At 47.5% G+C, this 25,108-nt stretch overlaps 1 protein-coding gene across 3 annotated transcripts in view; it reads left to right on the top strand.

Moving 5' to 3' along the window:
* Caly (calcyon neuron specific vesicular protein) overlaps positions 1 to 10,139 on the top strand; it is a 13,483-nt gene extending 3,344 nt beyond the window's left edge. For 2 of the 3 annotated variants that reach the window (XM_028787176.1, XM_028787178.1), the window contains exons 2-6: positions 5,159 to 5,318; positions 6,629 to 6,742; positions 7,598 to 7,711; positions 9,341 to 9,693; positions 9,986 to 10,136. In XM_028787176.1, the coding sequence (XP_028643009.1) occupies positions 5,184 to 5,318; positions 6,629 to 6,742; positions 7,598 to 7,711; positions 9,341 to 9,658 (681 nt within the window). In that variant the 5' untranslated portion in view covers positions 5,159 to 5,183 and the 3' untranslated portion in view covers positions 9,659 to 9,693; positions 9,986 to 10,136. Of the gene's footprint in view, positions 1 to 5,158; positions 5,319 to 6,628; positions 6,743 to 7,597; positions 7,712 to 9,340; positions 9,694 to 9,985 lie in introns of all 3 variants that reach the window. The other variant, XM_028787177.1, reaches the window with a different exon arrangement.
* The last annotated feature ends 14,969 nt before the right edge of the window (positions 10,140 to 25,108 follow it).

The following is a 25,108-nucleotide window of genomic DNA, read 5'->3' as shown; positions in this document are numbered from 1 at the left end:
AGGGTTTCTCTGTGTAGCCCTGGCTGTCCTGGAACTCACTCTGTAGACCAGGCTGGCCTCGAACTCAGAAATCCGCCTGCCTCTGCCTCCCAAGTGCTGGGATTAAAGGTGTGCACCACCACCGCCCGGCTTGTTGGAATTTTGATTGAGAGATGTTATTCTATAAATCCTGCCAGAGGTATTGGAGCATAAAGACCCCCAAAATCTGCACGATAGTTTTCTTTATCTGGTGGAGGATTCAGACGTGCCTTGTTCCCAGTCAATATTTCATGGTCTTCTATATGGAGCACATCATCTCTGTCCTAGACTTTGAAAGTATTTAAATGTAATCTTAGCTGGTTCACATCTAGGGAGGCTGAGGCGAGATAATACTGAGTTCAAGGACACCCTTGGACTATATAGGGCTATATAGTGAGACCAAACATGATTTTAAAACAACCTAAAAAACAAAAACCACCAGGGGCTGTTTAGATGGCTCAGTGGTTGAGAGCAGAGGAGACCTAAGTTGTATTCCAACCACTTACGTCAGGCAGCTCCCAACTCCTTATAACTTCAGCTCCAGAGGATGTGACGCCCCTGGCTTCTGAGGGCAACCACACACACAGACGCACATGAAGCTCCAGTTCTGCCGGGCGGTGGTGGCGCATGCCTTTAATCCCAGCACTTGGGAGGCAGAGGCAGGCGAATTTCTGAGTTTGAGGCCAGCCTGGTCTACAGAGTGAGTTCCAGGACAGCCAGGACTTCCCAGAGAAACCCTGTCTCGAAAAACCAAAACCAAAACCAAAAAAAACAAAAAAAACAAAAAAAAACAAAAAACAAAAAACAAAAACTCCGGTTCCTGGGGTGGGAGCGCCCTCTTCTGACCTGTGCAAGTGGGCACAGACATACATGCATACAAAACATAATAAATAAATCACACACAGAGACATACATAGTTAAAGGTAACAAAATTAAAATTTCCCACTGACATATAGAAATGCACCTGCTTTCTAGAAACTCGAATTTAACTGGACTTTTTCATTTTTAATTTTTTGTGTGTATTAGTGTTTTATGTATATGTATGTGTGTACACCACATGTATTTCTGGTGCCCCTGGACAAGAGGCCACTGGACTCCCTGGAACTGGAGTTCCAGATATCTATGAGTGCTGTGTGGGTGCTATATATTGATGTGGAAGAACATCGGTTCTCATAACCACTGAATTATTTCTCCAGTCCCTTAAATATTTTATTGGTCTTATTTATTGTGTGTGAGTGACTATTTATGTCATGTCGCACACATGGAGGTCCGAGCACAACTTGCAGGAGGCAGTTTTCTTGTTCCACCATGTGCATCCTGGGGATTGAGCTGAGGTCGTCAAGCTTGGCAGCCAGTGCTTTCGCCCACTGAGCCGTCTCACCAACCCTGGAGTCTTTCAGTGTTTATACTTTCTATATGGAGGATTTGTTTTTGCATTTAAGTACAAACGCTATTTCATCCATGAATAATCAGTACTAAGTTCCAAATCCATGCCCTGGTTTCTTTGCCCCTGTGCAACTGTGCTGACTGAGCACTCAGGATGGCAGCTTCTGGAACTTCACTGACTCTCTTAGTCACCCTTCTGTTGCCATGAAGAGACATCATAACCAAGGAAACTCTTACATAAAAAAGGCATTCAATTGAAGGCTTGCTTACAGATTCAGATGATTAGTCCATTATCCTGGAGGGGAGCATGGCCTCAGGCATGGCAAGCTTTCTGCTGGAGAAGTAGCTGGGAGCTACATCCTGATCCACAGGTAGAGAAGCACTGGGCTGGGCATGTGCTTTTGAAACCTCAAAGTTCACCCCCCTACACACCCCATGACACACTTCCTCCAACAAGGCCACATCTCCTAACTCTTCTAATCTTTTTTTTTTAAGTAATGACATTCCCTGGTGACTAAGCATTCAAATATATGAGCCTATGAGGCCCATTCTTATGTAAACCACCAGACCAGCCAAGGCCATCTATATTTCTGTAGTCTCAAAGACAGACCCAAATTCAAGTTTATGTGATGATGCACACCTGTAATCCCAGACTCAGGAACCTGAGGCAAGAGGATCAGGAGTTCAAGACCAGCCTGAGCTATAATGAGACCTTGTCTCAAACGACAAAACAAAACAAACAAACCAAAAACCAAAGCAACAATAAGACATTCAATATATCTGCCCTCAGTGTGCAAGCAGATCTTTTAAGTTGTAAGTGAACTTCAAGTCTTCCTAAATATATTTTTGACTCCTGCTAAAATTTTCTTTAGCTTTTCTTATTTTTATATTTAGTTAATTGTTTTGGTTTTTGTTTGTTTGTTTGTTTGTTTGTTTGAAAACAGGATTTCTCTGTGACAGCCCTAGCTGTCCAAAACTCACTTTGTAGACCAGGCAGTCCTTAAACTCAGAGATCTGCCTACCTCTACCTCCTGAGTGCTGGGATTAAAGGTGTTCTCCGGCTAGCTTTTCTTATTTTTTAAATCTTTTATTGTTCTTATTTGAATAGGCATCTTGCCTGACTCTATGTCTGAGTACCACATGCATGCCTGATGTTTGTGGAGGTCAGAAGAGGGAGGCAGAGACCCTCCAACTGGAATTACAGATCATTGTGAGTCACTATGTGGATGCTAGGAACTGAACCCAGATCCTCTGTAACATAAGCTAGTGCTTTTAACTGCTGACTCATCTCGTCAATCCCTTCCCACTTTATTAAATTTAGATTTGTTTTATTTTATGTGTCAGAATGAATGTTTGGCCTGCATTGTGCTTTATAAAACAGCTGCGTGAGGAGGTGCCTTGGTGGCCACAGCCAAGGTGTCCCCCTGGACAATCAAGCCATGTGATATAAAAGGGAATTTATTTTGGACCTGGAGGAAGGGGTAGAGGCAGAGGAGGGAGGGGGACAAAGAGAGGAAGGGAGGAAGGAGGGGAAGCGAGTCAGGCATGAACCTGGCTGTTGCTAGGTAACTATTGGGAAGAGCTCAGAGGAAATTCTAACAACCTACTGCTTCTGTCTGTATATAAAACACTTGTGTGTCTGGTATCTGCAGAGGTCAGAAGAGAGTGTCAGGTCCTCAGAACTGGCTTTATAGACCATTTTGAGCCACCATGTTGGTGCTGGGAATTGAACCTAAGTCCTCTACAAGAACAAGTGCTCTTAACTGCTGAACTATCTCTCCAGTGCCTGGCCTCGGGCACCTTTTGTGTGTGTGTGTATGTGTCTGTGTGTCTGTGTATGTGATGTGTGCCTGTGTGTTCAGGTACATTCACCTGAGTGTGTGTAGGTCACTCTAGGTGTTTTCCTCTATGACCTTACTTTGAGACAGTCTTTTACTGAACTTCAAGCTCTACACTTCAGCTATGCTGGCTAGCTGGCTATTGAGCCACCAAATTCCACATGTCTCTGCCCACTTCCTCCCAACACTGGGATTGTAGATGCAAGTCACTGGGCCAGCTTCTGTGTGGGTGCTGGGGATCTGAAGGAGGTTCCCGTGCTTGTGTAGCAAGCACTTTACCAATTGAGTCATCTCCCCAGTCCCACGGAACTGCTTTCCAAATTCCACACCCACAATATTCACAACCTCCGTGATTTTTAAAAAATATTTTGCTGAACTCTGTGATTTTTTTTTAATATTTTGCTCAAGTTTCACCAAGGGTCTCTATTGTCTTTGGGTGGGACTGACCTGTAAGTCCTCCCTCTGAATGTGCTTGGGAGCTGTGAGGGAAAAAGAAGGGGTTGTCTCAGGAGCTGATGAGAGATTCTTTGTTTTCTCTGGAATTTTTCACATGTTTGCAGTATTTCCTTTTTAAAATGTTTATATTGGTCCCAATGGTGCCCAAGTGGGGCTCTCCTTCTCTGAGGAGAAGGGGTGGAGACAATGGGGGAAGAGATTTGTAAGAGTGGGACTGGAAAGAGGGGGGACTGTGATCAGGATATAAAGTGAATAAAAAATAAATAAATAAATGGTTATTGGCATAATATTGTCTGGGACTAGAGTTCTGTATCAGGGGAGGTTGTTTTGTGGTATTTTATTCTACTTTTTGAGACAGGGTCTCACTGTGCTACACAAGCGGCTGGAACTCACTATATAGATCAGGCTGGCCTTGAACTCAGAAACCTGCCTGTCTCTGCTTCCCAAGTGCTAGGATTAAAAGCAAGCATCACCACATCCAGCTTCAAGAGGGCTTTTGATCTGTCAGCTTAGAGGCCCTTTCCCTTCTGAGATCAAGAGTGTACACTACTTATAAAAGTATTCACTCATTATGTTTAAATTTATATGTGTCTGTGTGTATGTGCATCACATGCATGCTGCAGCCTGTGGGGGCCAGAAGAGGCAGCAGATCCCCTGGAACTAGAATGACAGGAGGTTATGAGGCCATCATTTATGGATGTTGGAAACCCAACCTAAGTCCTCTGCAGGAGCAGCAAGCACTCTTAACTGCTGAGCCATCTCTCCAGCCTTGAAAGTGTTCACTTTTGACTTACCCAGAGTTAGTGGGACTTGCACCCTCCTCCAGAGTGCAGTGATTGCCTGGCCTGGCTGACAGGAGGGGATCTCAGCTCTCAAAGAGCCTGGTCTCCCTGCACCACCAGGACCATGTACTTTTGTCACTGTCATTTGAATTTCACAAAGATAACAATGGGAGTTAATATGGACATGTCCCTTATTGCATAGGCTACATGGTTTTTGTTTTGTTTTTGCTTTTAGTTGCTTTTTTTGTTTTTGTTTTGTTTATTTGTTTGTTTGGTTGGTTGGTTGGTTTTGCTTTGTTTTTTGAAATAAAGTTTTAAAACAGTTAACAAATTCGCTTTGATCTGGGACTCTTGTTTTTTCAGTTGTTTAGCCTGACAATCCAACTAATTCTTGGATCTTTTCCTCCAGTGGAATATATGTGCTTAAAACACATGCCAGAGCAGGCTGGCCAGAGGAAGATGTCTCAACACTATTTTGAAATGGTCTCTGGCCAGAGGCACCATCCTGCACTGCTGAGAGGTCAGGAAGGGATGAGAAGCCTTGAGCAGGACCTCCCACAACCCATTCCTGGATTTTGTATGAGGATTATTGGGATCACTCTGGGTCCTTACTCCAGAACCAGCTCTGTGGCTGTACGCAGAATGACTTATAAGTGGTGACCTTATCTCTGTGTCTAGGCTGGGGCAAGGACCACCGTCCACCATGGTGAAGCTAGGCTGCAGCTTCTCAGGGAAGCCAGGCAAGGAAACAGGAGACCAAGATGGGGTTGCCATGGACAGTGTCCCTCTGATCAGCCCCCTGGATGTCAGCCAGCTTCAGCCATCATTCTCTGACCAGGTGAGTAACATTGCATAGGCTACATGGTTTTGAGCCAATGTGGGAGACTTTCTCAGGCTTGTCTAGGAACAAAGAGGTGTGGGAGAAGTTTATGGCAGAAATCCAAACTAATCACAGGCAAAAGTAATCTCCTGGTTAGATCTCCTGGTCAGTTCTCTCACATCCAGAGCCCCTACCCCATCTGAAACAGGGTAAATAGACCACTGGATTTCTTAGAATTTAAACACTCAGACTATGAGGTAATCTAACAGGGGACAGCAAATTGCAGTTACCACTCGTGCTGGCTAATTTTATATCAACTTGACAGTAGTTATAGTCATCTAAGAGGAAAGAGCCTCAATTGAGAAAGTGCTTCCATAAGATTAGCCTACAGGCAAGCCTACAGAACATTTTCTTAATTAGTGAGTGATGGGCCAAGCCCATTCTGGGTGATACCACCTAAGGGCTGGTGCTTCTGGGTTCTATAAGAAAGAAGACTGAGCAAGCCATGAGGAGCAAACTAACAAGCATCATGCCTCTCTGGTCTTGGCATCAACGCCTGCCTCCAGGTTCCTTCCCTGTTTGAGTTCCTGTCCTGACTTCCTTCACTGATATACTATGATGTGGAAGTGTAAACTATATGAACCCTTCCTCCCCATCTTGCTTTTGGTCATGGTGTTTCATCACAGCAATCGTATACCACTCTTTCTTTTCTGGTCAAGGCTCTAGGTTAGGGCACAAAAGAGGGCTTCTTGGGCAGGTGACTGAGGGTCTTCAGCAGAAGTCAATGAGAAGCAAATAGGAGCTCGAGGCTGGCCCAGCCTGGCCCTTCAAGGAGCCCAAGGCAGCGCTGCAGTAATCTGAGTGTGTTTCAGCTGCATTTATTGTAACAGCAAATTCTGTGGGCAGATCTATCCTTTGCTCCTCAAGATACAAACAGCCTAGAATCGCCCATGTCTAAGCCCCTATGTAGCTGGAGGCTCAAGACTGTGTAAGCTGTCAGAGAAGTCAGGACAGACCTCCTGGAGGAGGAGCCAGATTATGGAGCAGAACAAGAAGAAGTTCATGTAAGAGAGCCAGCACCCTGAACGGAAGACAGCTGACAGAGTGAGGGACTCCACCTGTGGCCTGTCTCAGCCTTGAATATCTGTGGTCCCCATCAGACTCTCAGTATCCGTCTTCCTTTGGCTTCAGCTTTGAGATGCTGTAGCTCTACTGGCCATGAAACAGTACAGACAAATAAATGGTCATCAGGGTTCCAATCCCTTAGTGCAGGGCTCACTGGGTCCCTGCCAGCTGCACAGCAATGTCATGGCCATCTCTTTCTTTAGGTGGTCATCAAAACACAGACGGAATATCAACTTACCTCTGCAGACCAGCCAAAGAAGTTCTCAGATTTGGAGGGTCAGAGGCTGGCCTGTAGCCACCCAGAGGAAGGACGCAAAGTAAGTATGTCACCCCTCACCATGGGAAGTTAGGGCAGGGGAGAGGATAGATGAGCAACTCGGGCCTTGTTTGCTTGACTGGGTCCCACTTAGATCTCCTATTCAGATGTCACCCTAGTGCTGGCTGGCCCTTAGCTCTCCATCCGTATCCAGCCTGAGCTCATGGGAGACTTCCCGTGGGAAGCACCTCTTTCTCAGCCCATCACTGTCTATCTCTTTGCAGGCTTTCTGTGGAAGAGATATGATACCTTTTTATCTGGCAACTATCTCCTCGTTGTCTTCTTTTAACCACATCAGTGATGGTTTTAATCATTTAATTTAATTATTTAATCATTTTAGCTATTTCTAATGCCTTTCCATTTTCAGAAGCAACACCTGGCTCCTTTCCATAGTGCTTGGGCCTTGCTGCTCTTTCGTTTTTGTTTCAAATCTGCCCAGGGTGGTACTAACGCACCTGCCTCCCTAGAAGCCTCCCCGTGCCATCCTTGGTGCACACATATGTGCATATAATGTTCCCTGCATCCAGTACTCCTGCTGTGGTGACCACCAACTTCTGTAGGGGGCACATGGGTATGGCAAACCTGTTCCTATATCACCTTCTGGGTCAACTGACTGCATGCAACTTCACTGGCTAAATGCAGTTTGCCTGGTCATGGATGTTTCTAGAATCCCAGCAAGGGTAGGCCTGCAAAGAGTGGTTCCTAGACCTTTGGTCCTGGAGCTGACCTCGAGGAAGGAGACTAGATGTAAGGGCAGTGGTAATATGCCTAGGCCCAGTCCTGAGGGGCCATCCCCTCAGGGAGGCTGGCCCCAACTTATCTCACCTGCACTGTTTTGCTTCTTTTCCTCGGCCAGCTGCCCACCGCAAGGATGATTGCCTTTGCTATGGCACTTCTAGGCTGTGTGCTGATCATGTACAAGGCCATTTGGTATGACCAGTTCACCTGCCCAGATGGCTTTCTACTTCGGGTAAGCCTGAGGGACCAAAGACCTGGGCAGGGACAGTAGAGACCACCATGGCTTTCCTATGATTTCCAGGCAATGCTAGGATGTGGAGGGCTCTCTGTGGCAGCATCAAGGAAGGATGCTTCCCATCTCCCATCCTTGGGTTTCCTTCTGAATGACAAGACCATCCCTGTGTGGTCCATTCCCTTACTTCCCAGAACATAACGAGATTTTCTCTTTTGAAAGTTTGTGAGAAAATGTTGTTTTAGGGCTAGAGAGGTGGCTTGGTAGGGAAAAGCGCACTCTGTATGTGCATAAGGGCCTGGGTTCAAGTTCCCAGGACCCATGTAAAAAGCCAGATGTGGCTTCTGTAACTCTAGCACTGTGAGACAAGATCTCCTCTGGCCAACTCAAGCACACAAATAGACACACAATGTAAACATTTTAAATTATCTATTCATTTTATGTATATGCGTGTACTGTAATTGTCTTCAGACACACCAGAAGAGGGCACTAGACCCCATTACAGATAGTTGTGAGCCACCATGTGGTTGCTGGGACTTGAACTCAGGACCCCTGGAAGATCAGCCAGTGCCCTTCTCTCCGTTTCTCCAACCCACACACAAAGTAAAATGTAAACGAACAGAGAGAGAAGGTGCTTTTTCTAAGCTGAGGGTAGAAGGTGCTAGTGGAACTGAAGGACTTGTGGCGTCCTCCAGCTTCCTGGGAGGAGCCCTACCTGCACTTGGCAGGGTTCTTCCCTGAGCAGTCTTATCTTTTCCTTAGACTTTGAGAGCTTTGTTTCTTTGTTTTTTTCCTGAGACAGGGTCTCACTGTGTAGCCCCTGCTGGCCGGAACTCACAGAGATAGTGCCTCTGCCTCCCAAGGGATGGGATTAAAGGTGTGTATTACCACCACTGGCCCACTTGAGAGGTTTTGAAATGTATTATGGACATTAATGTTTTCTGCATATTTAGCAAATATTTCCTTCTACTTTAAAAATTGCAATTCCAAAATGACGATATATATATATCTCACTGGCTGTCCTGGAACTCGCTCTGTAGACCAGCCTGGCCTCGAACTCAGAGATCCACCTACCTCTGTCTCCCAAGCGCTGAGAATAAAGGCATGGGCCACCATGCTCAGCTAACGGTTATAATTTTTAATGTTTTTAAAAAAGTTTCCCCTTAACCTCTGCTCTCTGGGATTGAGTTCACAAAGGCACTGAAGTCTGTCTGCCCCACCCGGGGGAGAGGGGGGAGACGGGGAGAGGGGGGAGAGGGGGAGGGGGGGGGAGAGGAGGGAGAGAAGACTTTCGGCTATTTTGCAATTCAATATTTAGTTCATACTAGCCTCCAAGTCACATCGATCCTCCCGCCTCAGCGGGAGGATTTCCCAGTGCTGGAATTACAAACATGCTCCACCACACCAGTCTGTGTGCTTTCTGCGTTTCCTACACAGCACGGTTCTAAGAGATTCCTCACTGGCAGCACCCTTACCCCCTTCCTCCAAGGAGCCTTGGGCTCTGACCCTCGGATCCTCTGACCCGAAGCCAAAGCCGCCTTTGTGGTTTTTTAACTGGAACCCTTCTTCCTCTTCTTTCACTTGGATCCCCGGCCTCCCACACTGGTCCGGAATATGCCTTCGCTGCAGCACAAGATCTGCACTCCACTGACCCTGGAGATGTACTACACCGAGATGGACCCCGAACGCCACCGCAGCATCCTGGCAGCCATCGGGGCCTACCCACTGAGCCGCAAGCACGGCACTGAGATACCTGCCGTCTGGGGAAACAGCTACCGGGCCGCTAAGGAGGAGCACAAGGGCACCACCCCAGCTGCGATGGCTGTGTCCACTGCAGCATCAGCTGCAGCGGCAGAGGGCACTGAGCCATCAGGGAAGCCTTTGGACATGAGAGAGAAAGAAGACCCGCAGAAGGCGGAGGGAATGCCGTCCCAGCCCCCTAAGTGACTGTCTGCCCCACCCACGCTCCGCTAGTGACTGGGGTAAGTGTGCCCCGCTTAAACAGGGGCTGGCTGACTTGCAGGGTCACAGGCTTGCCCTGCCCTTCCCTGCCCTGCCCTGCCATGCCCTGCCCTGCCCTGCCATGCCCTATTCTCCCACCCTTTCCCGCTCCCACGAACCTCCCTACGTCACCACCTCCCTCACTTCCGGTCAGGCCCAGAAACCTACCCAGATGTGCACCCTCTTTCTACCTCTGGGTCTGTGCTGTGCTTGCCTTCCTGCCCAGGACACCGGCTTTCTACCCCTATCACCCTGACTCTTCTCTCTTCACAGCACCTCCCAGCAGCTACTTTGACACGCACACTGCCTGATGCTTCTCCACCTAGTGATTATGCTCCTGCCCCAAAGCACTCCGCTGAAGTCCCCCACCCCTGGTGGACCTCTGACTCTGTTGCTTTTCTTTAAGTAAAGACTCATATCTATCCGGCTCTTGGTTTCTCTTTTGGTGGCAACCCTTCGTGAACACTTTCATTAGCGCCTGAACCTAGGAGAGGACACCTGAGGGTGCCTGCTTCTAAGGAAGAGGAATAGACCCTGCCTCTCTCCACATCAGCCAAGCCTAGGGGCCACTGGCCACAATAGAATAAGCCACTCAGGGGAATTGCGATGGCCCCTGGCTGTCCCAGGTCTATACCCTGCTGTATCTATTAGCTACCTGGTTCTGGGTCTGGTTCTGCGTCTTCTCCATACAGTAGGATTGTTCTGGTCCTCAGGGAGGAGCTCCTGGTTTTTAGCAGCACCCACAGTGAGTTGTTTCCCTTAGGTAAGTCACCCACAAGTAGAAATGACTTAATGAAGAAGGAAGTGAATACTGACTCTGAGTTGGGGGTGAGACCTTACAGCGACACTGTGGTTGGCCTCCTGTAAGTTGGAGGGCCCCCTTCTCAGCTCCTTTCCTAACTATTTCTCTTCAGGAGTTAGACAGGAGGCAAATTGTCTAAAGGTCCCAGGGAAGCATTCTGGAGACCCTTGTCCCCTCCTTTCCCCACTACAGCTAGCTCTTGGTTCTGCCTAACTCCAACTCTGTCGCTCACCCTGGTACTTCTTTTCTGATCACTTCTGTTTTGGGCCTTGACACCTTGGCTAATGAGAGGTGACCTCAGACCTGGAGATCACTGGACGATGAGGATCATAACAGAACTTGAGTTGCCCAGGGGCCAGAGAAGCTCTAAGCAGGAGACCTAGTGCTTTCTGCATGAGGCATTAAGGCTTCTTAGCATTAAGAGTGGTATGCCCCTGCATCAGGGCCAGAGGTTGTGGAAGAGCTACTTTATTCTAACGTGGAACTCAAAGACTTGGATGAGAGCTGGAGCTACATCCATGACATTGGGAGTTGTACAAGATTTGGATGCTGGGAGATCTGGGCACTGGGCCTGTTGTCTCCAGGTGCTCAGTGGAGAAACACACCCTGTATCTCCTTGCTTCTGTGCATGCACAGGCACAGGCACACATAAAAATCTCCATGGGACCTGGGGAGATAGCTCAGTTAAAGTGACTGCCACACAAGCATGAGATCCTAAATTTGATCCCCAACCCTCAGTAAAAACAAAACCAACTGGACTCAGCAGCATTTGAGACAGAAACAGAAGGATCCCTGGAGCTTGCTGGCCACCCTGTCTAGTAAAATTGATGAGCTCCGAGTTCAGTGAGAGAGCCTATCTTGAAAATGATTGTATGTGTGTATGTTTGTATATATGTATGTATATGGAGGGCAATTGAAGAAGATACCCAACTTCTACCTTTGGGCTACAAAGACAGACAACCACAGACAGATAGACACACACACACACACAGGCCTCCTCCCAAATTTTCATGGGTTCATACTGACACCTCAAGTTCAATACAGAACCTCCCTTCCCCTATTTGTAACTCCTTCTCCATCAAGAAAAAAACCAGCCGGGCGGTGGTGGCCCACGCCTTTAATCCCAGAATTTGGGAAGCAGAGACAGGCGGATTTCTGAGTTCGAGAGTTCGAGACTTGCCTGATCTACAGAGTGAGTTCCAGGACAGCCAGGGCTACACAGAAAAACCCTGTCTCGAAAAACTAAACCAAAGAAAAAAAAGAAAAAAACCCAGCTCCTATCATCCTTCATTCTAGAAAACATATTTTAAAGAGAGGCTAATGAGACAAAATTTACAGTTATTTTGGTCAAGGCAAGTTGAGAAGCTATGTTCACTTAAAAACTTCCTATGTTTCTCCCAGTAAACAGCCTAGATCCTCATGCTTATCCTTGGCACAAATACCACCTAGGTAATCAAAATGGCCAGCCAGGCAGAACCTCAGCCTGCAAGCAGCCCTTGAAGCTGACCACTCCTTCCTGAGAGTTAGGCTCAGGACTCCACATTGGCCTCTGGCCACACATATCTCACACACCTGTAGTACCTGTAAACAGTCACCTCACACTTTGGACACCTTAGAGAAGCATGACAGCTTCCTCTGGATGGGATATTTTAGGAAGAGTGTGACATAGTGGTGACCTCCCAGGTCACAACACAAGGCCTCATTGATTTTAGCAACTACACTGTGGACTTTCAAGTGCTTTGTGGCACTTGAATGGGATTCCCTGTGTGAGGTTCCCTGCAGGTGTAAAGACAAGCATCGATCTTCAAAGAGGTATGAGTGAAACCTTGGCTCAAATTGACTTTGTCAATCTGGATCAAATCAGGAAATCTGATACCAGTCAGTTTATTGCCAATAAATTTAAATAGTATAGTTTGGGAGGAAAGGTTTCCTGTTATAAAACAATCCTGGTATACAAAGAACTGTAATTACATTGAAATTCAACTCAGAGTATGTGTCATTTCTTCCAAGATGGGTTCTAGAGATAGGCTACCTGGATAGCTTAAGGGCCCATGGGAAAGCTCTGGACCGACTGGTCTAGGTCATACAGAGAGTGAAGAGGTCATTTGAGCTATTAGCCACCTCTGGTCCTGGTTCTGGAAGGTTGATATGGTTTGGTCCAACTGATAACACAGATCACCAGATATTAATCACCTCTAATTCCCAGCTTTCTGGACAGAAGAATAGGCTTTACATTTTTTTTCCATTGAAAAGGCAATCCTACATGCTTAACATTCCTGGTTTCCCAGGTGATCTTTGGGCATAAGGAAGGACCTTCAAGTTCTCAACACTTGTGATTCTAGAATGACCCCCACCCTATAACTACTCCTGTGATTCCATGGTGCTGTAGCTTCATGGAGATGTAAAAATCTAAAGCTGTGGGCTGGAAAGATGGCTCAGTGGTTAAGAGCACTAGTTGTTCTTCGATAGGATCCAGGTTCAATTCCCTGAACCCACATGTTGGCTCACAACCATTTGTAACTTCATTCCCAAAAGATCCGATGCCCTCTTCTGGCCTCCACAGCATATATAGTACAGAGGCATATGTAGTACATGTAGGCAGAACATCTATGCAAATAAGCACTTTATAAGTACTTTTTTAAAGCTAAAGCTGGGACATTCTCTTCTCCCAGGGATTCTATGATCCAATATCCTGCCCCTCTCTCCTCCAGTTTTAAAGAGTCTATGTTCACCTGAGATAGGAACCCTTTGGAGAGGAGCAGAAAGTGACAGCTGTCCCAGGGCTTCCTGAATGGTTAGAGCTGGTCGGATGGCTTTACTCAAAGCATGTCATAGAACCATGGGGCTGGATCCAGGAGAATCTCCTAAGCCAGCAATGTGAGTCTCACTACTTGGCACCAAGTTGGGCATCAGATAGACAGGGGCAGACTTGGCCAGCTGTGCTATATATAGGAACTGTATAGGCCTTCGAGACCTGACCTAGAAATTTTAATCCTTTGTAAGCCAGTGGCTGCAGAAGTGGGCACCAGGATTGGTACCTTCTTGTGAATAAGGGGTCACTTGCTACAGAACAATTCACTTGAGCTCCTGATGTCACCTGGGCCCTGCCCACTAAGGATACACATTTTGCAGCCCCTGTGTCACCTGATAGATAAGAGATGGTAACAGCCTGCTAGGGCTGTAGAGAGTTTCTTACAAAATTCCAAAGGTCTTTCTGACCTAGTGAAGACCCCCACCAATTCTGCAAATTATACCCATTGCCTGAACAAATTTAAGATAGTGCCCTCCTGGGCTCAGGTGCTCCCCAAATGCCATTTTTTCCCAAAGGATGAAAAAAGATGGCTGTGGCCATCTCTGTGCAGACTCTCAGTGTATAGGGGTTGCAATACACAAGGCTAGAGCCTATGGCAGACCTGTGACATCTTGCATGGAAACAAAATGGGACACCCTCAGGTGCTAATACATACGGGACTTACAGGGTGTTAGCTGGGCCAGAGAGTAGTAGACTTCCTGTCCTGTCAGACTCAGAAGCTGCAGAAACTAGGACACCAGGACACTACTGAAGGGGAAGGCCCTAGTCACAAAGCTAGTCTCAGCCTCCCTTGGTCAGCATCCAGGTCTGGTGAGCTGGCAGGTCCACTTGGGTCCACATTGCTGTAACTCACAAACGAGACTTTTCATGTCCTCATAAGTGGTTGCCAGCTTGCAAGATGATGATAGGCTAGGCACAGTGGGCTAGCCTCGTCTCCTGACTTCCTACATGTGCTTGGGAGGCAGACCCTCACTGACCCCAACTTCTAATTGCACATATTAGCAGATCTTTATGTACCCTGCTCTCCTTAAAGGATACGGCACACCCACTTCAAGTTACAAGTTGAACGGGGCCCACTCCCCCCACCTCGGTGAGATGTTGTTTACATATTACTGTGACCTTTACAGCAGCATGCTATTATAAGGAATGTTTGTGTGAGTAAATCAAGCATATTCAAAAGGCAAATCTCATGTGCCATCCTAATGACTGAGCGCATCACAGCCCTCTGGCTGTGCTCCCTGCACCTACCCACTGTCGCCTGGAGGTGGAGCTGGAGAGGTTTATAGAGGAACTGGACCTCATGGGCCCAGGGACAAGTCCAATGGTCAGGACTTGGGGGTGTCCTGAGAAGGAAGCTGGGATAACAAGGACATTGTCGAGTATAGCGGACTCCAGATCAGGGAGAAGGATTGGCAGGATTGGCGGCCTACACAGAACAGACAACCCAAACCTGCATGGTTCCGACCCAGCCCCAGGTACATAGGCATCCGGACACTAGTAATGATTAGTGTTGTGTCTTTCCGGCCCTCTCTGTCCACTGTTTTCCTAAAAGCCTGGACAGGCAGCAAGTAGCCCAGGCTAGCATGCACTGAGCCTGCACTGTCCACAGCAACTTTGACAAACGTTTGTTGAGCACTGTCTACCTGTCACACTCTCTTCTGCACCTAGGACCTCCTGGAATCTATGTAGTGTACATAAATTCGTTTCTGCCCTCTTGAGGGGCACTCAGGTGGAGCAGAGGATAAAAAGGAAACAGGTTATCCTCTAACCTAGCTCCCCCAGAACCAACTGGAGAAGAGTCCCTGACCCCAAGGGAGCCACCCCCTGCACTCTTAGGGCAGGATCAACAGGCTCGTGCTCCTAAGGACTCCCGACACAACTCCCAACGCCTTAGATCCCATTAGGACCTTGCTCTTCTCGTTAGTACAACAAATGTTACATCCTAAAGACCGTCAAAAGAGGAGGGCAGCACATTCTCGGGTCACTGGTGGGCTAGAGAATTGTGCAGGGAGTCTTTCCCTAGGCTTGAGGGGGCCCCGCCCCTCTAGACGTCGGCGCGGCGTAGCTACTAACCTAGCTGAACTCAATCGGTTGAACTCAACCAAGTTGAAAGGATTGGGAGAAAAGGAGGTGAAACAACTGTGGTGCTGAGCGGGGCGGCGCCCGGAGGGTGCCGCCTCCAAGGGGCAATTAGGGGGTAGAGGAGGGAGGGAGAAAAGAGAAGAGGCGGAGGAGGGAGGATGAATGGGAGGCCATCAAGGGAAATGAAGGGGTAAAGGGGAGGAGAAGGGAAGGGAGATCGGATGGGGGAATAAGTAGGAGAGGCGGGGAGACTCGGACTGCTGGCGCGTTCCTCTCGATCTGCAGCTCGGCCCTCAAGCACGCGCGTGAGGGGCGGGGTAGTGGCCATTGAGTGGCGCTGCCATTGTGCCAGCGCTGCAAGTGGTGACACGCTCGAAGTCCGCTCCCTGGTGACGCCTGAAAGCCCCTTTGACCGGCAGCTCACCTGCAGAGCCGGCTCTATAGAGCCTCTGAACGCGCAGCAGCTGCCAGGGGCCGCGGGCCGGGCACCTACAGGGACAAAGAATGGGGGCCGGGCCCTTTGAATGAGAGGCCACTTGGAAGCAGCAGGCATGTGCCAAGCCGAAGACTAGGGAAGAAAAGTGCCCTCCGTGTGTCTCAGCAGCGAAGGGGACCCTTTCTCAGCCTCTGAGCCCTCATGTGCATGACAAAAGCGCCTGTGCAAAAGCCAAGCAATCGCTGGGCCCTTAGGCTCTACTGCAGGCGTCCTGTATCCTAGGCACTCCCTCCCCTTCATCCCGGGCCTCCTATACCCTGGTAGAACCAACCTGGAAGAACCTGATCCGTCTTGCTGAGCAGCCCTGGGTCTGGCCCTCCAAGCAGGCCAGATCTAAAGGACCAATGTTTTCCGTTGCAAAGATTTGAGGTAGTTTTTTGGGCCAGACCAGGGTCCATCTAGTTACTATAACCCAACTCCACTAGGCATCTGCCATAGCCATCCAGAGCTTCATGTCTCCATCATCCAGTTCAAGACAAATGTTTCCTTCTATGTCCATTGCTCTCCGCTCACTGGCCTTATCTATCCCCAGGCACTTGTAGCATGTGAGTCTGCTGGAATCTCTCTACCTCAGGTAATCCTTGACCACATCGAACATCTTGACTGCTTTTTTTATTGTTGCCAAACAGCTTTTGAGGGAGGTCTTCACCCTGCTGTCTCTTCCTTGTGAGACTGCCCTCATTTTGTACTATCCTTGAAGTCAAGGAACTTACCCTGAGGGCTCTGTACAGAGCAGATGGGTCTTACTTGGCCACACAATCCCCTTTCCCTCTAGCCTGGCCTCATGAACTGGCCAGGATGGTACAAGCAAGGTATCTGCCTTTCATTCAGCTCTCATCCAGATGCCTTCAAGTAGTCCATTCCTAGAAGTAAAAGCTATGACCTTAGTCACCATGTTTGTGTCTTATTTAAACAAACAATTGTTTCCTCTTCCTCTTCCCTCTCCTCCTCTTTTTTCCTCTTCTTCCTCTTCTTTCTCTTCATTTTCCTCCTCTTCTTCCTGTCTTCCTCCTCCTCTTCCTCTTCCTACAGGCAGAGACAAGGTTTCTCTGTGTAGCCCTATCTGTCCTGGAACTCACTCTGCAAGTGCTGGGACTAAAGGAGTATGTCACCATTCCCAGTGATGTCCTTGTTTTCAAGACTCAGTTCAATTTGGTCATCCCATCGATACTGACTGCCAGCTAAGGATAGCTAGAGAAACTGCTGATTTGTTATTTGGCCTCAGCCTCAGTCTCAGCTAAGCCAAGATAGTGTTGCCTTTGTATTCAACTTTACTCCAGATAAAGTAGGCAAGGCCCCACATCTGTCTGTCATTGGGCACTCTGCATCAAACCTGTCCCATGGAGCCTAGTGTCTGCAGGGATCAGAAGTCTGGTTCTGATCAGCTAAATCCACTGTGTGTGGCCTCCTAGTGCCTGCAGAGACAGGATGGGCTGCTGACAGGATTAAGCCGGATTACATGTCCCCAGTGGGCTGAGGCCTCTCTGTATTGTGGCACTGACCGTGGTAACCCAGTGGCTCTTGCTTTTCTACACATTATAAATCCCCACCCAGGTCCAAGAAAGGGAGAGGTAGGCAAGGCCTTAATGGCCACAACATACGAAACTGCTTGTATGTTTTCTTTATCCCTTTCCACTTACAGTCTCCCACCATGCAGCTTAAGTTGGCCTACAGCTCATGATCCCCCTGAGTGCTAGGATCATTGGCAAGAATTGCATTCAGCCTTCTTTGTAAGCTTTCTACTTATAAAGTGCATTCCTGTTATGCCTGGTAGTGCACACCTGAAATCCTAGCACTTAGGAGACTGAAGCAGGAGGATAATCTCAAGGTCAAGGCCAGAGTAGGCTATAAAGCAATTTATCAGACCAGCCAGAGCTATATAGCGAGACTCTCTCAGAACAACAAACAAACAAACAAAGCAAGACATGTTCCTTTCCATCACACAGCCCAGGTGCTATTCCCCATTCCGCTCACCCCACTCCGTAAATTCTGCTATAGCTGACATTTGAATTAGGCTTCAGTTGGTGCAGGGTCTGGGCTTGTCTTGTGACCAAGTCAGTGCAGGTCTTGGAACACAGAGATGCCCAGGGTAGCAGAGGTCCAAAGTAGATGCTTCTTCCAACTCCAGTTATAAACATAGGCTGGTCTGAACCTGCCCATGTCCTGAGGGAGGGAGCTTGCTTCCTGCCTATCTTGCTCGAGGCCTAAATTTAGGTGGACAGGCCATTCTGAGGAGCGCTCCCAAACAGCCCCAAACAGGTTTTGTTTCTTGGCCTATAATATCCACTTGAAGCAGCTGAGAGGGAAGAAAGTGCTCTTTCCTCAGAATGAAGAAGGAAACGGAGCCTACTCTGCAGGGAATGAAAATGGCCAGAGTGAAGGCTGTGTTTGTTTAAACTATGGGTCAGAAGCATCAGTGTGCCAGTGTGAGAACCTAGCAAGAAGGAATAGCTGTGCGCTCTGGCAACATTCTTTTCTTCCCTCCTTTGAAGAGGCCGTGCTCTGGTTCTGAGGGATGTGTAGGACTCACAAGATCCACCAACAAGGACCAGAAAAAAGGCTGTCCAGTTTTCCCAAGGACATTACCAGCTCCCTCGTGAGACCCTTCCCTGGGTTTGCAGGTCTCTTCCTAAACTTATTCCAGTTTCTTTGGGCTTTGAGAAACTCCAGGAATGACTCTAGTGTTTTAGCTCTGAACTCCCCGTTCTAAGAGAGAACAACCAGACACCCTGTTCTGCATGAAGACACGCTTTTGGTAGCTCCTCTGTACCAAAGCCCCAAGGTCACCAATCTTCAAACTTGGGCAGGCATGGGATAGGTGGGTTGGGAGAGTAGAAGTGAGGGGGGAATAAGAGGCAGATGCCTTATGCACGCACTGCCCTCTGTTCACTTCCTCGACGACTGTTTGGGGCTTGGTGCTGACTGCTCTGACCTCTTTTTTTTGCCTCTGCAGCCCGATGGGTCAGCCTGAAAAATGTGAGTAAAATGGACACAAAAACGTTGGACACTTTTTCCCTAGCTCAGCAATCTGTTGACCTACTGAGTCCTCTAACCTGGTGTGGTTTGGAAACACTTGCTGTAGGGCAAAGGCACCTGCTTCTAGGTCTGAAAGCTGTGGGGTGCTTGTTGTATTTGTGCAAGTAGAGTTAGAGTAGCTAGGGTCCTCCGGGGCTTTTGGTCAGGGTTGACCAGGCAGATGCCACTTCTGGGTGTGTACATCCAGGAGCTAAAGTAAGGCCACACCGAATAGGGCAGGCCGGAGAACTGCACTGCAGTCTAGTTTGAGTTTCAAGCTTGGAATCCCCTCATACTTAAGAGTCTGCTTGGGTTTTTCTGCAAGAGGCAAAGCCTGGTCGCCGCCCCTGCAAAGATATGCTGGGGCCCTGGGGACAAAGGAGATCAATTCCGGGGTCTCCCAGCAGCCAAGTGACGCCGCGGTCCTTGAAACGATTTTCACAGCCGGGGAAACCAATTGTATTTTCCAGCTCATTAAGCGGTGCACAAAGCGCCTGGCGACCGGCGGCGCGGATTCCCCAGGTCCCGGCCCGCCGGAGACGGCCGTGCTTTGTCCGTGCAGTGTACCGCCTGTTTATCCAGGCCCTTTGAACAGTGCCCTGCGCGGCAGGGCCGCCTGGGAGAATCCTGCCGAACCCGGAACAAAGCGCCCGCAGCCGCTGGGCAGTGATTAAAGGAGCTGTAAGCTCACAACATCTGGACGCCGCTGGGGGCGCGGCAGTCAGCGCATCGCGACAAAAATTCGGTTACAGACGCCAGCGAGATGGCAGGGTGCGGAGGCCGCAGGGACTCTCTCTGTGTGACTGGAAAGAGAGTCGAGGATCTTAGGGCGTGCTGGCTGATGGAGTTGCCTGTGGGAGGGACAAGCACTGTCCACCCCTCTTACGGCTCCACGGTAGGGCCGGGAGGGGCTGGGGAAGAGGCTCCTGAGGACCGGATGAGCTGGGGAGCTCCCTTGACAGTGAGAAGGCTGAATCGAAAGGGCGTCCTCTGACCCCTTGTCACCCTGTTCTGAGCTGACCTAAGGGCAACCCTCACCCATACGTTGGCGAGGGAAGGGAAGGACTAACAGCACCTAGAAAATCAGAAGTCTAAGATATCTCCAATTCAAGAGTTCTGCTTTCATCCTCACTTCTAACCACAAGCACGCTTACCCTTAACCCACAGTACTAACTAACCTCTTTCAGGATGCTACAGAAATGTCTGTGAACAGCGCCACCTCCCCTATCCTGCAGCCTGGGAGCGCTCATGCCCATCTGACTCCGGGTTTTGATGCTTACTTACTACTGTGTCTGGGAACTGGTGGAGGGTTTAAGGTAGTCCTTTGCAGTCCCCATGACTCTGCTCTTGAAAGTCAAGGAGTCAGGAGAACGATAGAGTTAAAACCAACCCGGGGACTATTGGTTATGGGAACTTGGGGGGGTCCAGGAATGAGAGGACCTGTGCTGTCCAACACACTAGGGGATGCATGTTCCTCCTTCCCATCACTGGGAAAGGCACCACTGCTTCTCTCCAGGAGGGGGATCTCCTCTTGGGATGGCTCTCCAGGGATGTCTTACCCTGTTACCCTAGCCCTAGCCCCAAGGCCTCCTATTCATCAGAGGTTACGGGTGGGACTGTCATCTATTATGACCACAAATATGTCCTTGTTTCCAAACCCTGATTGCAATGTATTTGTTTTGCAGTGCCTCAAGAAACAACTTCTCTTAATCCCAGCACTTGGGAGGCAGAGCCAGGCAGATTTCTAAGTTCGAGGCCAGCCTGGTCTACAGACTGAGTTCCAGGACAGCCAGGACTACAGGACTACACAGAGAAACCCTGTCTCCAAAAACCAAAAACCAAAAAAAAAAAAGAAAGAAAAAAGAAACAACTTCTCTTTGGGCTTACAGACTCAAGAATAATCACTCAAGAATAATCCTGATAGTTTGCATCATCTGTGTGCAGGAACTGGCCCAGCAAGAGATAAACACCTGGAGTAGACACTGGAGCCCAATAGCCCAAATGGACACACAGAATAGCCTGGCTGCACAGAGTCACAGGACACAAGAAAGACTGCCCAACCTGTAACCATTAGCTGGTTCCAGGGACTAGATATCTGGGGAAATCATCTCTCCCATCCTAAAGTCTTTGAGGGCTCGTCACACCTGCTGAGCTGGCATTGTGTAATCCACTCCCACCCCAGCACCAGGGAGATGGGAACAAATGTTTATTCACACCAAAAGGGGCATGGTGAGGGGGACAGACAGTCCAAAGGAACTATTTCCATCTAGAGTTACCAATAAGAGGAAAGGGTTACTTCCAAGAGTGTGGATGACTCAAAGGGAGGTGCATCGCTGAAAAGCCTACCCCAGTACTCACAAAAGCTGCATTTTTTTTTTTTTGTAACTCCCTGCACAACTTTCGGGCAGCTCTGACCCTTGAAGACTTTCCTCTTGCCAACAGTTATTACTGTTAATATGACGGTGAGGAATGTGGGCACTCTGAATGAATTCCCTTTCTCTGCTTCTCACTGTTACTTGTCTCTCAGCATACTAGAGATGAATAGTCAAGTCTAGTCTGCTGGGGTTTGACCCTAAAAACTCCATAACACTAAAGACCCGTTTACCAAATGTGTGACACTACCAGGAGGTTTTACACTCTCTGTAGGGAATGGGTCAAGGTAGAGGTATGCCCTTGAAGGAAGTATCTTGGCTCTGACCACTTCACCCTTCTCCCTCTTTGCTCACAAAGTGAGCAGCTTTGCTCCACCATATGCTGCCCACCATAATGTTCTGTCAGGCCCAGAAACAATGGGACAAGTGGCTATGGTCTGAAAATTTGGAAGGCCTAGCTTAGGTATTTGTTCTAGTGGCAGAAAGCTGAGCTAGACTGTAGGAAAGAGGTCTTCCCATAATGCTTCCCAAGTCTAGCTGTGGTCTAAGGGCTATAAGCAGAACATACAAGAGGGCCTGGCTTCAACTGGAGGACAACCGGCTCTGGTCAAGCACTGTTGCAGCTCTGTATGAGAATTCTTAAAAGGAAGATCTGAAAGGACCAATGTACTTTGAAATGATGTGACTGCCCCAGAACAGAACTCAAGAATCCAGAGCTGGCCATGCTGCCACATGCATTTGACTGTAGTACCGTTAGAAGTGGGAGTTTTCTGGCAGTTCAAGGCCAGCCTGGCCTACACAACAAAAGTAATTTGAATAAAAATCCCCCCCATAGGCTTATATATTTAAATGTTTAGTCATCAGGAAGTGGCGCTATTTGGAAAGGATCAGGAGGTGTGGCCTTGTTGGAGAAAGTGTGTCACTATGGGTGGGCTTTGAGGTTTCAAAAGCCTAGGCCAGGTTCCCCACCCCCTCTCATTCTCTCTCTGCCTACAATTCAGAATGTAGTGCTTAGCCATTTCTCCAGCATCGTGCCTGTCTTGCTGTCATGCTCCCTGCCATGATGATAATGAACTAAACCCCTGAAATTGTAAGTACACTCAACTCAGTGTTTTCCTTTATCCCCAACCCAATGAGTTGCCTTGATCACAGAGTCTCTTCATAGCAACAGAACAGTGACTAAGACACCAGCCAAGGGTACACAGAGACATTTTTGTTACAAACAAAAACAATGCAGACCAGATCTGAGAATATAATGTGAAGGCTCATGAAGGCTCATGCTGGCAACTGTAGTGTGGTGTGTGTGTGTGTGTGTGTGTGTGTGTGTGTACACTTTTCCCCCTATAGAATGTGTTTAAAACACAAAAAAGCAAAAGCTTTTTAAAATTTTATAAAATAAACTGAAAAATTTTTTTAAAGAAAATGAATGGGGGCAGGGAGGGGTAATGTGTCAACAAGGCTCAGTGGGTAAAGGCACTGGCAGCCAGAGGTTGTTCCTTGGAATGCATACGGAGATGGGAGGAAAGAACTGACTCCACAAAATCCTTCTCTGACCTCCATGCCCTGGCAAATGCTAATTCCCAGTCATACACACAATCCTAGTAAATTAAGGGTTTTTTTTTTTAAAGAATGGCAAGTGGGTTGTTTTTGTTTGTTTTTATTTATTTATTTTAAGATTTATTTCTTTATTTTTATATGAGTAGACTCTAGCCATCTTCAGACACACCAGAAGAGGCCATCAGATCCCATTTCAGATGGTTGTGAGCCACCATGTGGTTGCTGGGAATTTAACTCAGGACCTCTGAAAAGAGCAATAAGTGCTCTTAATCTCTGAACCATCTCTCCAGTCAGTAAACTAATTTTTTTTAAAGAGTAAATGAGGAACTGGGCATGGTAGTTCATGCCTTTAATCTAAGAACTTAGGAGGCAAAGGCAGGTTGAACACTATGAATTTAAGGTCATCATGGTCTATGTAAAGAGAACTTGTATATAAAAAATAACAAATATACAATAGTAGCACAATTGTTATGGGAATAATAAAATACTTTTTGATTGGATTTAAGGCCTACTCCATAAGATGAAACCCACATATGACGATGCTAATGTGGCCAAGAACCTGAGACTAGATAGGACATATACCTAGAGGGAGACCTACTATCATTCTGCTAAAGGAACATAGCAACAATATGCCTCCTAATGACATATTGCTATACCCATAGAAAAGAACATCACTCAGCCTTCATTGGAGAAGCATCTTCTTCCGGTAGATGTTAATTAACAAAGAGATCCACAATTAGACACTGTGCAGAGAGGAATTTTGGAGCATCCAGTCTTAAATGGAATCCCCTTTATCAAATCCCTCTATTCAAGGCTCAGGGATATATGCAGAAGAGGAGACAGGAAGACTATAAGAGCAAGAAGTAGTGGATGACTCCGAGGATACAGTGTCTTCCAGACACAACCAGACTGATACACATATGCACTCACAGAGGCTCTGACAACATGCACAAGACTGGTACAGGTTCAAACCAGACAAAAATCCCAGCACTGAAAAGGGAAAGTAGACTTAAAGTACCATGCTTAACCAAGGAGCTATTTGCAATTCAAACCTGTTGGGAATAGGAATTCTCCAATGGAGTATAACTAGATACATCTACCACACCAGGGCAGGCCTCATGCCCAAGAGTAATTGGCCAACACGCCAAGAGGAGTGGTTTTGTGCTGTTTTTGTTTGTTATCAGCATCTTTTTCTCTTACTGATTTTATTTCAGTTTGTTTTGAGTTTTGGCTTTTGATGCTTTGTTGGTTTTCTCCTGGTTTTGTTTTGTTTTTGTTTTGTTTTGTTTTGTTTTGTTTTGTTTTGTTTTGTTTCGTTGAAAGAGAGAAAGAATGTGAAGCTGGATGAGTAAGGAGGTTGTGATCTGGGAGGAATTGACAGAGGGGATTTTTTTTCATGCATTGTATGAACAAATTATATAATGAATAAATAAACAACAAGTGGATATAACCAGTAAATGGATTTGATAGCACGTCCATCCTGAGGGGCTGCTGAGGTACTTGCTGCTAACTGAAGTTCCTCAATTTGGAGTTTTTCATGAAAGTCGTGCCCATGTCTGATGCCTTTGCATAGGTGTCACCATAGATCATCCTAGAGAGTAAGTACCTTCTGGAACTATGTACTTCAAAATATCCTCTGAGTTAATATTTGAGATGTGCTACTTAGACTTTTATTTAGAATGTGTAACTTCTCCAAGCTGCTACTCCCTATATGGAATCAGGACAACAATAGATTTGTCACCTCTAAAGGAACACAAGCCTTAATAAGCATGATGAATTAAAATGATCACTTATAGATATACAAAAATGTCCAGTACCCAACAGTGTGATTTACTCAGCATATAGCACTGGTCAACAACAACAACAACAAAATCACGAGGTGCCAGGTGCTGTGGCCAGTGCCTTTAATCCCAGCACTCAGGAGGCAGAAGCAGGGAAATCTCTTTGAGTCTCAGGCGAGTCTAGTCTACATAGTTTCAGGACAGCCAGAGATATGTAAAGAAGACTGTGTCTCAAAACAAAACAAAACCAAAAATCGCAAAATTTTGCTTCTATGCAAGAAATAAGAAAATATATCCTTTAATAAAATTTGAACAAAATTGACCCCAAACTAAAGGTGTACCCCCAGGCCCTACCCTTCAGGATGCACCAAACAGGCTCTATCCTGAAGACTCACAGCTAGTATCAACCTCAGCCTCAGTAAAGTGACTGGAATGGACAGAGGTCTGGGTACCTCTATCTTCCTGCTGTGCCTCGATCC

This window comes from Grammomys surdaster, unplaced genomic scaffold (genome assembly GCF_004785775.1).
Source record: "Grammomys surdaster isolate TR1022 unplaced genomic scaffold, NIH_TR_1.0 125612, whole genome shotgun sequence".
In the NCBI taxonomy this organism is placed as follows: Eukaryota; Metazoa; Chordata; class Mammalia; order Rodentia; family Muridae; genus Grammomys; species Grammomys surdaster.
This window is presented reverse-complemented; position numbering and strand designations above follow the sequence as displayed.